At 38.2% G+C, this 17,261-nt stretch overlaps 1 protein-coding gene across 1 annotated transcript in view; it reads left to right on the top strand.

Moving 5' to 3' along the window:
- Nucleotides 1–464: 464 nt before the first annotated feature.
- VAMP7 (vesicle-associated membrane protein 7) overlaps nt 465–17,261 on the top strand; it is a 33,438-nt gene continuing 16,641 nt past the window's right edge. The window contains exons 1-4 of the mRNA XM_008575696.1: nt 465–633; nt 7,893–8,047; nt 13,568–13,625; nt 15,608–15,745. Coding sequence (XP_008573918.1) covers nt 7,902–8,047; nt 13,568–13,625; nt 15,608–15,745 — 342 coding nt within the window. The 5' untranslated portion in view covers nt 465–633; nt 7,893–7,901. The remainder of the gene's footprint in view (nt 634–7,892; nt 8,048–13,567; nt 13,626–15,607; nt 15,746–17,261) is intronic.

Below are 17,261 nucleotides of genomic sequence, written 5' to 3'. Positions count from 1 at the left end.
AGAGGGAACAGGGTTGTAAAAGAGTGAGCTTAGATAAAAAAAAAAAGTAGTTTACTATTATTGTTGTTGTTATTGCTGTTGTTGCAAAAGAACGGGATAAAGGATTGGTGAGGAGTACGAGGAAGTTAGAAAATTTCACGGCGAAAGTAGAGCGAGTTTCTTTCAGATTCATTTTATTTAGTCCGTGAAGTGACAGGCGACGTTACCTACTGAAACTAAGCAGGCAGATGGGGGGGCAAGCTCGGCTCTTCATTTAACCCGCCGAATCAGTGTCGGTAGATTATTTTTGTAGCCCTGCATCCTCTCATTTTGCCGGATCCTTGTTTACGACAAGAGCTTTTGACCGAATGTGTGATGGACGCGGCAATACTACAGTCGGAACTACTACTCCCGGCATGCAGTACGGCTCCCAGGACGTGCGGGGAGCTACGCACGCAGCAGGCCCCGCCCTGCCGCCCGCTCGCATTGGAGGAGCGCTTACACTCCCAGGAGGCCACGCGCAGGCGGGGCGCTTTACGCGGAAGTCAGCGGCGTCGGGGCCCAGCTTCCTCTGGGAGCTGCTAGTCTGCTACTTCCTGCCGACCCGCGCCCCTTGGTCCTGAACCTTCGCGCCCTCAGAGGGTGTCCGGACAGGTACATGGAGCTGGGTGCGCTCTGCGGGAGGGCGGGAGACGACAGGAGACGGAGGGCGGATGTGTGGACGGGAAGGTTCTGGGGCGGAGCAAGGAGGTAATGCGAGGTGACTCGGGCTTCTCTCGTGTCGGCCGTTAGAATCGTCGGGAACGTCGAGTTTTGGCGAAGTGCGTTTTATGACGCTGAAAAGGCCTCGAGTTAAAGAGTTTTAGAATATGTCGTTTAAGTTGTTACAGGAGGCAAAAAAATATTAACTTTCACTTAGTTCGCATCCTGCAAGACCTTTCTGTAGCATTTGAATCTCTTTGAGATCGCGCGAGTCTTCGAAAAACTGTGCCCTTGGTCGATGACGTCACCTTCTGCCTCACTTTCGTAGGTTCCCAGCCCCCATGCGCCTTTCCTCCCCCGCCCAGTGTGGACATTCCTCCTCTTCCTCAGTTCGGGTAGGAACTGTATCTCCGCCCCCGCCTATTTCCTCAGCGTCAGACCTATATGTTATTGTTGTTTTTGTTAATGGTCAATATTTATCAAACTCTGACCGTGTACTAGACTCTTTGGTACTTTACTTCTCCCTCTCCCCTAACTCCCGCGATCAGTCAATTATGAGTCCTTTTCTTTCTGTCTTCTCAATTTATCTCAACTACCTAAAACTCCATTCTGCCACCCTTGATCCCAGAAGATACTGTCACGTTTGGGACATTCTTTCCCTTTAAATAGCTGTGGCTAAGAGCATATCCATTCATATATGTAACAGATATTTATTGAACAGCTAATATATGTTAGGCACCCTTCTGAGTGTAGGGGATACAACTGTAAACGACAGAGGAGGTCGCTACTCTCAGTAACTTACGTGTTTGTGTGGGGGGGCAAATAGAAATAATCAAGATGATGTTATATATTGGTTAATGCGAAATAAAACAAATGGTTGACTTGACGGGATAGGATCCTATCCTGAGAAGGTCAGAGGGATTGGGTTGGGTCTTAGAGTATCTTCAAAAATAATATTTTTGGGGTCGGTCCCGTGGCTCATTTGGGAGAGTGCGGCGAGGCCGCAGGTTCGGAACCTATATAGGGATGGCGGGTGCGCTCACTGGCTGAGCGTGGTGCAGACAACACCCTGCCGAAGGTTGCGATCCCCTTACGGGTCAAAATAATAATAATAATATTTTTGGACAAGAATACCCTTGATTTGTAACCTAACTTTATAAACAACTCTTCTTTTCTCTTGTCATAGCAATGTTTCTTCTTCTTTCTCTGTCCTCTGAGGTTATTGCATCAGAATCGTGGTTTGTCTGTTGTAGGCTTATTTCCTCCTAAGACTCAGACAAAAGAGTAGGGGGTTGGATTACTATCATCTTAACTGCTTTATCTTACTTAGTTTAGCAGTGAAAATAATTCTTCTTACCAGGTCCTACTGAATATAAAATTATCTTACATATATACTGTATTTAAACCAAAATATGCTCATTGTTAACTCACTTATTCAACAGATGTTTGAGAGAATATTATATGCCAGGCACTGTGCTGAGCACTGGGAAAATAATCAGTGTAAAGTAGACACTTGGGCCTCTCTTCCAAGGAGAAAAAAATCCTAACGGTTTACTGAGGAAATTCCTAATGCATAGGGTTAACATTCCTTTCTTTTTTTGTCCATGGTGAAATAATCAGAAAACATTAAGAAATCTCCTGAACAGTTGTGGACATTCTTAGATTATTCACTCATTGCACTTTATTGCATTTATTTGTTTATATGTCTTTCCCATCATACTGTGGCTCCCTTGAGTATAGTTGTCCATTCTTCATCAACTTCATACTTCCAATGTCTACTACTTTGGCTGTCATATAGTAACATATGTGTTGAACTCAGTACATATGTGTTGAACTGAAATACAAAGACTATTTGATCAAATTCAAGTGACTTAATTAATACAAGGGATTTTTTATATAAGGCCATTAGCCCTATCCCTTGACCCTCTTGTTTACCAAATGTGGACCATTCCATCTCGTCAAGCTAGTTTATTTAACTTCCTTAGCTTGTTTTCTCCTCTGTGCCTTCTCTTGTTCCATACCTCCCTCCTAAAATGAGTTCCCATGTCTTTTCTGAGCATCTTGCATGCATCACCCCCCTCCCCAATAAATTTAATGAGCCAGTTAATTTAATAGTATGCTCATGATACAAGGGTGGAAAAAAATTTCCATTGTATATTTCCTATGAAACATTCTGCTAATGAACTGTGGCAATAATTAACATAATGCATCCCCTTGCAATAATATAAATAATGATACAGAATGTTTTCTTTTGGTTTTGTATTGACTATTACCATGTGCTATGTGATGAGTTAATTCTTCTACTTCTTTGTTTAAACGGTTGCACAACCTTTGTTCATATAGCATGTTATAGTAGTGTTTGATTTCCACTTGGTGCAAGCACATCTTTGAGTATTATTTTCTTTTTAGCCTGAGATAATTTACATGTTGTTATTATTTTGCCACACTGTCATTTTTCAGAATGTCAGATAAAAGTCTCAATTCTTAAAATTAAAGTCTTATTCCATGCAGGTATCTTTCCATTGTAAATCATTACTGCAGAAGACAAATTTTGTCTTATAACTGATTGAAAATACAACAGGAGAACAAGAGTACTTGAGTCACGATTATCACTATAATCTTAGGAGGTGCCAACCTAACATCAGCTTGACATGCTTCCAGAATATTAAAAATTAAGCACTGTCGTTTTAGGAGATTTCTTGGCACCCATGCCTTCATAAACATGAATACAAATGCAGCACTGAGTTGTGTACCCATTGCTGATTTATATGGTATAGGTGTAGATGGTCCAGAATATTCTTATACATTTTTAGTGTTACCAAAATAAAAATACAGAATTTAAAAATTTCTCAGAACATGTGGAAATGTGAGTGTGAGAAATACTGACTTGGCCTTTCCCCTTAACTCAGTTCTGTGTAACTGTCTTCCACCTTTCTACTTGAAGATGCTTCCACTGGGGAGGAGCATTTGCATCATTGCTATGCTATTTGATTACCAAAAATTTTTATATAGGCAATCCCTTATTTACAAGTAGATATATTTCAAAAGTTCCTTTGTAAGCTTATTGTTGGAAACTCTAGATGTATTTTCCTCTATAAATAATGCTATCTGTGGCATTTAGGTTATTATGCCAACCAGTAGCATCTTATTACCCTTTAATTTAGTGCACTTCAAGACCTTCCCCACAATTTATAATAATACCTCTATTTAATACACTGCATGTAGAATTCTCATTTGGATTTTCCCATATTATATGTTTTTTTTTTTTTTTTTTTAATCCTAACAAATGGAACAAACATATTCTTTCCTTAGAATCTTAACGCAGTTGAAACAGGCTTTTCTAACTGTTCTGGCCCATAAATCTAAGGACAAGCCTCTAATACAAGTGAGGGAAAAGATGGGATAGAGGTTTTATAGAGGAGAGGAAGATAAGTTGGGGATGGTGTGAGTATATGAAGAGGGAAGAGTAGGATTGATTTGGGAGGAACTGTGAGTTTCTAAAATAGGGGGTTTGATGTTGGTTGAATTGTGCTTGCAAAAAGCTGTGTTGAAGTCCTGACCCTTGGTACCTGTGAATGGGATCTTAATTGGAAATAGGGTCTTTGCAGATGTAAATAAGATGTAAGGTAAAATGAGATAATATTGGAGTAGAGTGGGCCCTTGATCCAATATGATTTATGTACTTATAAGAAGAGAAAAGATACAGAGAGAATGCTGTGTGAAGACACAGATATAGACAGAGAATGTCATGTGACTACAGAGGCAGAGATTGAAGTGCTGCAGCTGTAAGCCAAGGAATGCCAAGGATTGCCAGCACACTATCAGAAGCTAGAAAGAGACAAGGAAAAAGTCTCCCCTACAGGGTTCAGAGGGAGCATGGCCCTGCCAGCAAGTTGATTTTGAACTTGAACTATGAGACGATACATTTTTGTTGTTTTAACCCACCTAGTTTTTGTACTTTGTTACAGCAGCCACAGGAAACTAATATAGAATTCTTAACAGGAATGAAGTAGAATTGGATTGATGGCTCTGGGACCAAGCAAGGAGTGAATAAGAGAACAGGGAGGAACAGTGTTGAGACAGGGCTTTCCATTATATTTCATTATCTTTTTTTTCTTCTCTCTCTGGCTTATCTTTTGGTTCTTTTTCTTCTTGAATATTATCTTATATTTATATATCACTTTATAGCTTATTAGACATTTACATACTGCTAATAATTAGCAGAGCCAGGTTTTCTGACTTCAAATGCAATGGTCCTTCTGCCACAGTTGTTTCTATTATCCCAATACTCATCAAGACATTACAGATTCTATGGCAAGAGAGTTACAGTGGGGGGACAGGTGAGACAATTATAGGTGGGATTTTTAGTAGTATAGGAGAGTGGAAGGAAAGTTAATTTTCTGTTGCTATATATCTGGTGTTTAACAGTCAGTCATTTTTAAATTAAGGTCTGTTTTTATTGAACAAAATATTGCTTCTTTATAACATATCTATTGTTCGTAGTTATATTCTGAATAGTGTGCTCCCTGTTCTAGGTGACTGTACTTTATATAAACTTGAAAATTGCTGTCATGTACCCTCTAAGTCTTGTTTTTTTTTTTCATGTTAGATATCTCTAGTTGCTTTACCCATTCTTCATATGACACAATCTCCAGGTCTCTCTTCTATCCCGTACTGTCTCCCTTCTGTCCAATCTTGAAATATTATACTCAGAAATGAATTCAGTATTCCATTTGTGTTCTAACCAGCTCAGAGTGTAATGCCAATAGTACTTAGAGCAAGACACACTAATTCTTAATTTAAGTTTATGTAAGCATTTTTTAAACAATTATCTTATGTCGTTGGTTCATAATGAACATACAGTGCACTAAAACACTATGTCTTTTTGTATTATTGCCAAGCTCAGTTTTCTTCTTGACGCTGCTCAGGGACTGAGATTGCTACTTTTTTATCTCTCTGTCTTGGGGACCATATGATTTATTATCTCTGTTTCTCTTTGTGTTTTTGTTCCACTCCACTGTATGTCTCTTTGACCCTAAGCAGTGACCTCCTTCCTTATTATAAAATTTCAGTGACTATTTATAGTCTTCATTCTCTGCATGAGTGAACACAATTAGGAGCTGAAACTTGTTTCTTCTTATGCTTTTTTTCTCGTTGGCTTCTGGGCCGCCACACCCTTCTGGCTTTCCTCACTTTACCAATTGGTCCTCCTTAGTCTCTGGGTTTCTATTCGACTGCCTTTCCCTTAACTGTTGATTGTGCCTTGTGTTTTATCTTTGACGCTACTGTCTTTTTCTGTAAGCAATGTACGTTAGCAAGTAAATCATGTTGAAAATGGAAGGTCTAGCTGAACTCATCTGGGGATAAAAGGGTGAAAAATCAATCCCTGAGGAGAGTCAATATTTAGAGGTCAGGTAGAGGAGGGAGAGTCAGTAAGAAGACAGAAAGAGCAGCCAGAGATATAGAAGTGTTTCAAGAAGGAGGGTTGGTTAGCAGTGTTGACTGTTCCTGAGAGGTCAAGTAAGGTCAAAATAGAGAAGTGACCACTATATTTTGCAACATAGAGGCTCTTGGTGATCTTAAGAAGCATGGTTTTGTGGAGTAAATGCAAAAGCCATATTATAGTAAGTTGAAGAGTTAAAAGGAGGTAGAGAAGCAGAGATAGTGTGTAGATAATGATTTTAAGAAATAGAACAGCACCTGGAGCATGCATGATACACAGACGAGGGAGGCTTTTAGGATCAGGGAAGATAAAGTATGAGACAGTGCTTTGGAAACTATAACTTGCTACATATGTGTAAAGAGAATTCTGATAAGAAGATGGCTGATGACACAACCCTGGGTAATAACCTCATTTAGAGAGTAGGAGTGAAAAAGAGACTAGTCTGCTGTGTTTCACAAAGTACGGTTGCGTGAATCACCTGTTTCCAGACAGGTTTGTTTTATTTTATTTTATTTATTTTATTTTTTTTCTAAAGAGATGACCGGTAGCGGGATCTTAACCCTTGACTTGGTGTTGTCAGCACCACGCTCTCCCAAGTGAGCCATGGGCCAGCCCCAGACAGGATTGTTTTAAATACAGATTCCAGGGCCCCACTTCAGGCCTTCAGAATTAGAATTTCAGGGGTTGATGCCAAGAATTTGAGTGTTTAGCAAGTGACTTACTCTGCCACCCAAGATGATTCATATTCTCACTGTGTTTGAGAACCACTTGTCTGTTGGGTGAAACTGAACATGTTAGCATTAGGTTGAAGAGTTAATTGAATGTGAGTAAGGCATTTGTTCATTTATTTTTATAAGTTTATGCCATTAAATGAAAGAAACTGGGCTGTTGTGTGGGAAAAAATAGCACATATTCATAGCCAAACACAAGGAAAATAATCTTAAAGTCATGTCATATTGTTTTAGTAATGTTTTGTTTATGAAGGACCTTGCCATGATTTATAATACTACTCCTCTCTCATGGAAGGTTTAGGTTATTTTCACTTGGTTTCTATTATGGGTAATGCCTTTATACTAGAGGTAGTGCATGATATAGGGGTAAGATTGTGAGTTCTAGAACCATATTGTCTGGGTTTAAATCGCAGCTTTATCACTTACTAACTCTGTAATTTTGAGGAAATTATTTAAGTCATCTGTGCTTCAGTTTCCTCATCTATAACATGAGTATTGTAATACTGTATAGTCTGATTGAGTTGTGAGAATTAAATGAATTAATATTTGTAAAGTACTTAAAACAGTGCCTGACACATAGTAAACACGTAATAAATATGTGCTATTGTTAATAGCTATCTTTGTGAATCTAGAGTCTAACTTCTGTTGAACTATTTCCCTAGGATAAATTTTCAGAATGGGATTATCACATTAAAGGATGAAGACATCTTTATGTCCCTTTGCTGTCTATGGTCATTGCTTTTCAAAAGGGTCATATCAGTTTGTGCTGTATAAAAATTTGTAAATGCAACCTATCTATCAATGGTGTGTGTGTATATTTATGTATTTTGTATGTCTATTTATATGTACGCGTATCCATGTGGCTTAGGTTGTAAGCTTGTAGAAGACTGTGACCTTGTTGTTAAGCTTGTTAAGTTTTTTGTTATAGTACTTTGTTCAATACTATCTCCAGGTAGATGTTGATAAATGATAATAAGTTACTGTTGAAATGATTTCAAAGAAATATTCTAAATCTATGTCTTTTTTCATTTTGATAGATTGAAGCCATGGCCATTCTTTTTGCTGTTGTTGCCAGGGGAACCACTATCCTTGCCAAACATGCTTGGTGTGGAGGAAACTTCCTGGAGGTGACGGAGCAGATTCTGGCTAAGATACCTTCTGAAAATAACAAACTAACATACTCACACAGCAAGTGAGTTCTGCTATGCGTGTGGTAAAGGTGAAGGAAGAGAATGCTATTATTGTGATCAGAACAGTCAAAAACTAAAAAACAAGGTAGATAATTAGAATAAGCTGACAGAATAGTAACCTTCACCAGCTTAGAAGATGTCTGGTTTTATTACTGATAAATTTAACTTATAAATTATTTTATTCTGTCACTGAAGTGATATTATTTTGTTTTAAAGAAAGATATGGAAATGTAACAGTGACTTTGCTGTGGAGCTCTGGGATATGTGAAACAATACAAATAAGAAAAATTCTCAGCAAGTATTTACTGAGCTCTTAATATTGCCAGGCGCTTTGCTTGGTGCTGGGGATATAACAAGAAACACAGTATTTGCCCTCATAGAGGTTATATTTTAATGAGAGAGACAGTCAAATCCATAGATTATTATAGTAGAGGGTGGGAGTTAGGGGGATGGCATTCCAGGTAGAAGAAATAGCAGCAGGTAGAGAGGTATGGAGGCATGAGATCATAGGGCATATTTATGGAGCTGCAAGTTGTGACTGGTGCCCAGAATGGTGAAGATAAAGCTAGAGATATGGGTAGAAGAAAAGTCATGTAGGGCTTTATAGGCCATGTTAAGAGTTTGGACTTTACCCTGTGGGCAGTGAGAAGATATTGAAGGTTTTTAGCCAGGGTGTGACGTGGTCAGGTTTTGCTTTAGAAAGATCAGTCTGGTGGCTGATTAGGTCATAGATGGGAAATCTTAGTAATCAGATAAAACATACCTGAACCTTCCTCATCAATACTTAAAAATCTTTTGTTACTTAACCCACCTTTATTTCCTTAGTTCTTGTCTCAGACGGAGGTACTTACTACCTTCTAGGGCTTATAACCCCTTGTACAATTTAGCGTCCAGTCTAAGCTACTGTGAGAGCTAGAGACCCCAAGATATATTGTTAATTTATATGAAATAGTCCGGAGATGAGTGGTTCAGGTCTGGTGGGGTGGCTTTTCCATTCCCAATTAGTGCCTTCCAATTCTGGCCAAGACAGCTCCTTCAGTTCTTGTTACATTCAAGTACTTGCCCAATATTTTTTAAGGTAAGGCCCAGGAGTGGCCTGACATTTTATTGTTTAGAAGTTTCTGCTTACATTTTATTGTTCACTACATAATTACTTAGCTAACCTAACTAGAAGGGAGGCGATGAAATGTCATCTTTGGCTGTGCAGTCACAGGCTCAGCTAAAACTCTGTTACTCTGGAGGAAGTTATAGGATATCAGGGGATGACTTGTAGTCTTCTGTTCTGCTCGTCTGGCCACCCAAATATCTGGGTGAACTCTCCTTTCCAAACAAAGAACATGCCTCTTCTCTGAGGGAGATAGCTTGAAAGACTCATCTGGTTGCTGTGTCTAGCTCCAAGTCCAGAGTGTCTGGGTGATACGGAGTCTTCTCCATCAGGCCCAGCGGTGGCTCCTGTGGCCCCTGACCATAAACTTAAAGATAAGTCATATGTTTCCCCTGCTCCTGTAGCCCAACCTAGTAGGCAGTGGTGGAATAAGAACATGATCACCACAGTGAGAGTTACAAACTCCCATTTGGAAAAGGGAAGAATGAGAAACGTAGAGGTCAGTGTTTCCTAGCAATGATCAAATAACTGCTTTATAATAATTTCAAAATCTCCCTGTTCTCACTGGGGAGTGGTTAGTGGTTCTGCTTTCTTAGAGGAACTCTGTCATCTTTTCTCCATGACTGCTAGCTTTGTTCTCCAGGAGATTCTTCCTGGCCCATTATCTTTTCTGGCTACATTCAAAATGGGTGTTAGAAAATGTGTCATCTTTGGGAACTGTACAGGTTTTGTAGTCTGCTTCCTGCTGGTGTAGGTTTGGGGGCCCAGAAGTTGCTTTAGGGGTTAAATAATCCCAGTTTCTTGTGAGTATGGCTTTATAGTTTCTTCAAAATTTTATTAGGCTTGCGATCTGTGTCTGTCTAGTCAGTTTCCAGGAAAATGCCCAGGGAAAGCACGTGCAATCCTTTTAGAGGCAAGACTGGGAAGTAGGGCATATATCTTTCACTCACATTTTATAAGCCAGAACTTAGTCACATAGCCATATCTAACTACAGGGGAGGCGAGAATATGTAATCTGATGAAAATGAGGTTATAGTAGAAGGAGATGTTACCTGTCTGCTGTGCCTCTCCATCTGCATCCTGATCTAGTCCTCCTGTGTATCTTCTGGGATAAGGCTCCATTACTGGGATTTTTTTTTTCTTTTTAACCTTTTGCCTCAGCTTCTTTCCTATAATCATGTTCCATCATCCCAATAAAAAATATCTTTTACTACTGTACACCAAAGGAAAGAACCCCATTTTACTGTATGTTAAGCACTTTTCCCCTATTCTTCCTCTTTATTCTTTAACAGATTCAGCAGCCATTGAATTGGCTAAGCCTAAAACTTCAGAATCATATTTGACTTCTTCACCAAATCCTTGCCGTTCTGCTACAAGAAGTGTTTCAATCCACTACATCTCTTCTGTCCCCACTGTCACAATGTTAGTTCAGACCTTCATTGTTTCTCATTTCTAATAGCCTCCTCCTAACGTCCTCTGGCTTCTAGTTACTCCCACCTTAAATCTGAGTTTCATGTTTCTGTCATGATACTTTCTTGCTTAAAACTCACTGCTTTTAGAATAAGGCCCAAACTCACCCTTCATAATTTTGTCCATTCCCGACCTTTCTATCCTTATCTCCATAAGACTGTCTGCCATTCCCTGACCTAGCTATGTTATTTCAAGCTTTGGTACTTTTTTTTCCCCCATGCTTTTGTATTTTTTGTGAATGTCATTCCCCTCCTAAGTGCCCTGGGAAACTTTTGCTCATCTTATAGGTCCTAAATGAAATACTTTCTTAATTTTGACTTTAATCTCTCTAAAAGGACAGTTCTGATCATGTCCCTTCAGCAGGTACTCCCTACCCTCAGGGTAAAGTTTCTTTAACATTTCCTAACATGACTTGGAAGATTCTTAAAGATCTGCCCCTTTTCCTTTCCCTGGCCTCATCTCTTAGTACTTTATTTTTCAGTTTTGTTTTCCAGCCATACTTAGCTATTTGCTATTCAGTGCTAGGTCTTTCTCTCTTCCTAGACTTTGCTATAGCTGTTACCTTTTTCTGGAATGTATTCATCATACTTACTTTTTTAAAATCTGATTTTGTCTTCTCGAGCTTAGATGTTTCCTGTTTTAGAAATCTCTGAACTCCAAGACTGGGTTAGGTGCTCCCTTTTTGCGTGTGTACATAGCATCTAATGTTTATTCATATTATAGCACTTATCACACCATATTATAATTGGAACCTTGTTGTCTCTGTTCCCTGACTGTAGGCTCCTTGATGGCAGGGATCATAGCTTGTTACCTTTTGTGACCTGAGCTCCAAGTAACTTCCAAGTATGGCTTAGGAGAAACAAATTTTATGGGAAAAGTGATCACTTCCATTTTGGATACGTTGTGTTTAAATTGTCTATGGTATGTCCAGTTGGATATCTCTAGTAGACGGTATTGTATATAGGTCTGGAGCTCAGGAGATAAGTCAGATCTAGATTGGGGAGTCATCAGTGTAATTGTGGTAGCTGAAAACAAACATCAACAATGGAACATGCCCTCTAGGAAGTGAATATGAGAAAAGCAGTGGCTGAGGATGCTAGAAAACATCAGCATAGAGGGAAAGAGACTACTGCATAAACCAGGTGTATTAGTCTGCTCAGGCTGCTATACAAAATACCGCAGACTGGATGACTTAAACAGCAGACATTTCTTTTTCACAGTTCTGGAGGCTGGGCAAATTGCTGGCCTCTTTGGTAAAGGCTCTCTTCCTGGCTTGCAGATGGCTACCTTCTTGCTGTATCCTGACATGGTGGAGAGAGAGTGATCTTTCTCTCTCCCTCTTCTTTTAAAGTCACTAATCTCATCACGAGGATCCCACCTTCATGACCTCATCTAACCCTAAATACCTCCTAGAGGCCCCATCTTTAAAATACAGTCACATTGCAGGTGAAAGCTTCAACATAGGAGTTTTGGAAGGACACAATTCAGTCCACAGCACTCGGCAAGCCTGGTGGTCAAGAAATCTAGTGGAGAGAAAATACTTTCCAGAAGAAGGAAATGTTCGATACTGTCAAATGTTTCAGAGAGAGCCACTGGATATGTCACTGTGGAGGTCATTGGTGGAACTTGGGTGAACAGTTACATACTAGTGGAGGAAGACATTTTGCGTAAGTTCCCATACCTCCTTGTAATTCATATCAGGCCTCTGTGTGAACATTGATAAAATTCAACAGGTAACCCTCTCTACCCATTTGCCCGAAGTAAAAATCTGGGAGGCAAAATTTAGTTATCCTTCTGTTTCATCCCTGGTAGCCAGTTACCAGGTTCTATAAATGTTACCTCCCGTCTCTCTTCTCTGTCCCTTCTTCTTCATTGCCCATACTATTTTAGCTTATTTCCCTCATCATTTCCTACCTGGTGCACTGCAGTAGTCTCCTGTCTGGTCATCCTTTCAGTCAGTTCTCCACACTTTAGTCAAAATATTCTTTTTAAAATGCAAATCTGATCACATTTTCCCCAGGCTAAAACATTTTGATGCTTATTCATTGTTCTTAGGATAATGCAGTGTGGTTTATGAAGTCTTGTATAACCTGGTATTTGCTTACTTCTCCAGTCTCATCTGTCCAGGCAATTTATTTTTTCCTTACATTTTATACTCTAGTCATGTGAACCAATTTTACTTTCCTAAATTCATCATACACTCTTTTATCTCCAGGCCCTTATGCTTGCTGGTTCCTCACTCTGGAACACTCTTTGCCCACTCTTCGCCTTGCCATCTCTTACTTATTCTTCAAGTCTCAGATTAGATATCACTTGTTCCGGGAACTCTCTCTTGTTCCCCTTTGGCAAACCTCTGTTACGTGCATCCCCTATGTCCCCAGAGCACAATGTACTGCCTTTAACTTCCTCATCATCCGAATTGCCATGTTGCACTGTAATTCCTTGTGCTGTGATCCCTGTGAAGTCAGGGATTGATGGTCTTGCTTTTTGATATCCTCAGTATCCAGCACAGTAACTGGCTCAAAGCAGTTACTCCAAAAAATGTTGTTGAGAATTTGGTGGAAAAGGTATTTGCTTTGAGATCTTAGGAAATAGCAGAGAAAGCCATATGGCCCATAGGGGGTTAATCTTAATTATGTGTCCTTCCTAAGATGTCATGTCTTGTTCAGGTCTTAAGAGTCCAATTATTCTTTTGCAGCTATCTTTTTAATGGGCAATGCACATGCTGTTGTGCTGTGTAGCTAGGGTAGAGACCTTTTAATTTCTTATTTATTCCTATCAGTTTGACTTGAGAGAAACAGGTGTATGTGGGAGGGGGAGAGGGAAAATAGATAGTATCTGTAAATAATATGGTGACATTGGCAGTACTGAACTTACCTATACATAGATAGACATGAAAGAGATGTTGCTTATAACCACAGTAAGTTTTATATCTTTTATTCTACAGTTATTTGTTTCATTACATCTGCCAAGACAGGATTGTATATCTTTGTATCACTGATGATGTAAGTAACTTGAAGACATGTTACTATTTAACTATGTATACTGTTAATACAGTCAGTTCTTAATTTTCTGTACCTATGGTGGGTAAGGGTAACATGAACTTTTTGTACCTAGAAATTTTTTCTATACTTTGCGTTTGTCATATAGAGCAGCAGATGACAAGAAAACATGATACCTGGGTATGTGCAAATCAGCTCAGTTTTGGTAGAGTTTTAGCTTAACCTTTGCAACTTTACATTTATCCTATTGTGTAGTGAGAATTGTTATTCGTAATTATGATTCTTTGGTATCACAGCCTCTCAAAATTGACTGGCATATTAAATGAAATAGATTATTTCATTCCTCCAATTAATAGTTAATGAATTTTTTAATGTATATGGACTTTGGAAAAACAAAATCACAATACATTACAATCAGCTATGTAAACCTGTAGTTTACATTAGTTAGGTTGTTTTTTGAGTATTTATTAGACTCAAAATGCTTGACAATAATGATGTCATGAAAGTTCTTTCTCTCCTCTGCTTTCCTCAGTGTCACCTTCCTCCCAGACAGGTTTCCTTTATGATTGCATGAAGCAACATGCTTATTTATTCATGTCCAGAGAAGAGGAACTGTGTCTTCTTGAGTCCTTTATTGTAGGAATGAGGAAACTTTCCAAACACATGCCCTCCTCTCCCTCTGCTTTCAAAGTGGATTTCCTTTCATGTCTTATGCCTACATGCTTATTTCTAAACTGCTCAGACTTGAGGAATGGAATTGGCTCAATTGCCATGGATCAGGGTTCCTTACCTTTATTGTTTCACTGACACCTTTGTCACCTGTGGGCCCCTCTCAGAATGTTTTTAATGTATAAAGTAAAATATACATGATTCTAAATAAAACCAGTTATATTGAAATATATACACACACAGTATTCAGAATATTTTTAAAAATTGATATGCTTCTTTATGAACTTATTAACAATATGTAGTCATAGGTCTAATAACTAATAATAATTTGAAATGGTGATGAGTGTAAGTGGTATTTCAAGATATCTATAACTGTGATCATATATGAAAAAAATTCCTGTTGGTGATAAAGTTACAGGCATGGTTTAATGCTACTCTTGTTTGTTACCTACATTCACAACTAGAATTTAAGTTAAAGATTGGTGAAAATAATGATGCAATTTTTTTCTTATCCAAGTACAAGGGTCCCTTAAATGTGGACCATTGCCTCCAGTTTGAGAACCCTTGGCTTAGACTAAGCATCTTGGGTAAAATTGAAATGACTGTCAACCACAGTGATTGTCCTGATGATTTTTATCCCTGGTTTCATAGTATTTTCTAAAATTAGGAAAAAATCAGCTATATCTGAGATGACTGATGTGAAAGAACTTGGAGTAGATGAAAAATATTATGAAATCTGGGACAGTTAGAGTTGAGCCTCATATTTGTTAAGCTGTTATTTGATACACACACACACACACACACACATACATACATAAACACACACACACGCACATGCACACACTTTTTGACTGGCTGGGATAGTCAATGATATGTCACTTGATCTTTTCAAATGTACCACCACTATTGAAAAAAGATCAATTCAAAGTTCATGACAGTAGCATTATCTTTGTGTGTGAGAGTCTGTACTATTATTATGGATTTATTAATATCTTCTTGTGCTGGGCCTTCTAATAGATTCTGTGAAAGATATGGAGGAATTAAAACACAATTCCTGACCTCAAGAAGTTAATAACCTAGATACCATTATCTTCAGTTAGCAATAACCAGACATATCTGGATTTGATTTTTAGCTCTTTCATTTACTAGTTGTTTGACCTTTGGCAAATTAGTTACCTTTTCAAAGTCTTTGTTTCCATATCTGTAAAATGGGATCAATGCTAGTTTCTCCTCATAAAGTCATTGGTCAGTAAGTGTTAGCTCTTTTTATTGCTGTTTACTTTCTCAGAGTGAGCTCTGTGTTGATCTCTTTCTAGGATTTTGAACGTTCCCGAGCCTTTAATTTTCTGAATGAGATAAAGAAGAGGTTCCAGACTACTTATGGTTCAAGAGCACAGACAGCACTTCCATATGCCATGAATAGTGAGTTCTCAAGTGTCTTGGCTGCACAGCTGGTAAGATCTTTCTCAGGATGAAGTATTTTGATTCATATCTTCTTTATTAACTTAAACACCATGAATATAGGGGGCCGTGACCTGTAATATTCTTTTCTGATTATGTTACTATAAGCCAACATAATAAAACTTCCCTGACTAAAAAAAAATGTAAAGGGGCCATTTTAGGGTATAAAGCTAGTAATCAGTGACATTCTCTATTAGTAGTGGTCAGAGTATATCAGGATTGGGAAGAACACTACCCATGTAGTGCTTTAAATCTACTCAGCATACCCAATGACTTTCAGTCTACACATAACCTTTCTACCGTTCCATGAGGCGAATTTAATTTTTGAACAGTTCAAATTAATCACTTGAAAGTCTGTTCATCTGTTTGAATCCCTAATTATCAGTTCAGTGTATATTCCTATGAAATACTACCATAGTCAAGACAGAAAGCATTTCCATCACCCTAAGAATTCCCTCATGTCCCTTTCCATCAGTCCCTTCTCTCACACTCTGCCCCAGGTAACCACTGATCTCTTTCTGTCACAATAAATTAGTTTTGTCTTTTCTAGAATTTCTTATAAATGGAATCATGCAGTATGTACTCTTTTGTGTCTTGCTTGTTTTTCTAAGTGCAAGGCGTTTGATATTTATTCATATTGGGTAAGTCAGTAGTTTGTTCCCTTTTTTGCTGAGTAGCCTTGTATGCATATACCAGTTTGTTTATCCATTCACTTGTTGCTGGATATTTGGGTTGCTTCCAGTTTTCAGCTGTCATGAATAAAGCTGCTATGAACCTCCAGATATTTTTGTGTGGGCATATGTTTTTATTTCTCTTTGGTAAATAGCTAAGAATTGAATTGTTGTGTCATATGTTAAATGAAGTGTAATTAAAAAAAAAATTATCACCCTTTTTTCCAAAGTCGTTGTAGCATTTTATATTCTTGACAGCAGCTTCAGTGTCTCTGCATCCTTGCCAATACTTGTGGTCTGGCTTTTTCCTTTTAGCCATTTTACTGGATATTTAGTGGTATCGCATTGTGCCTTTAATTTACATTTTCATGATGGCTAATGATGTTGAGCACTTTTTAAAATGCTTACCTTTTTTCCATGAAACTATTTGAATATAAAGACATAAGCTCTAGCTATGATTTTGTTATGAATGAGAAAAGACATACTGTAATTGAATACTTTTCACTTTTCTTGCAAGTATTCTTTTTAATATTCTTTTTGAGTCTTATATGTCTAAATATATGTATATATTCCTCTGAGAATGAAGTTCCTTTTAATTAATTACTTATAAACCTTCATTATTCAAGTAGTTGGTTTGTTTCATACTCCCCACTAGGAAATGTTCATATATGTGAAACTATACAAAACGCCACCAACCAAAAAATATACCAATGCATAGTCAAAAGTAAATAAGGTCAGCTGGTAGCAAAACTTTCAAAACAGCTGGTTTGTAAGCACTTAGCACAGTAAAGTGACTGGAATATTGTGTATTAAGGACTCCATAATTGTTATCTACAGA

This window comes from Galeopterus variegatus, unplaced genomic scaffold (genome assembly GCF_000696425.1).
Source record: "Galeopterus variegatus unplaced genomic scaffold, G_variegatus-3.0.2 Scaffold1223, whole genome shotgun sequence".
Taxonomy (NCBI): domain Eukaryota; kingdom Metazoa; phylum Chordata; class Mammalia; order Dermoptera; family Cynocephalidae; genus Galeopterus; species Galeopterus variegatus.
This window is presented reverse-complemented; position numbering and strand designations above follow the sequence as displayed.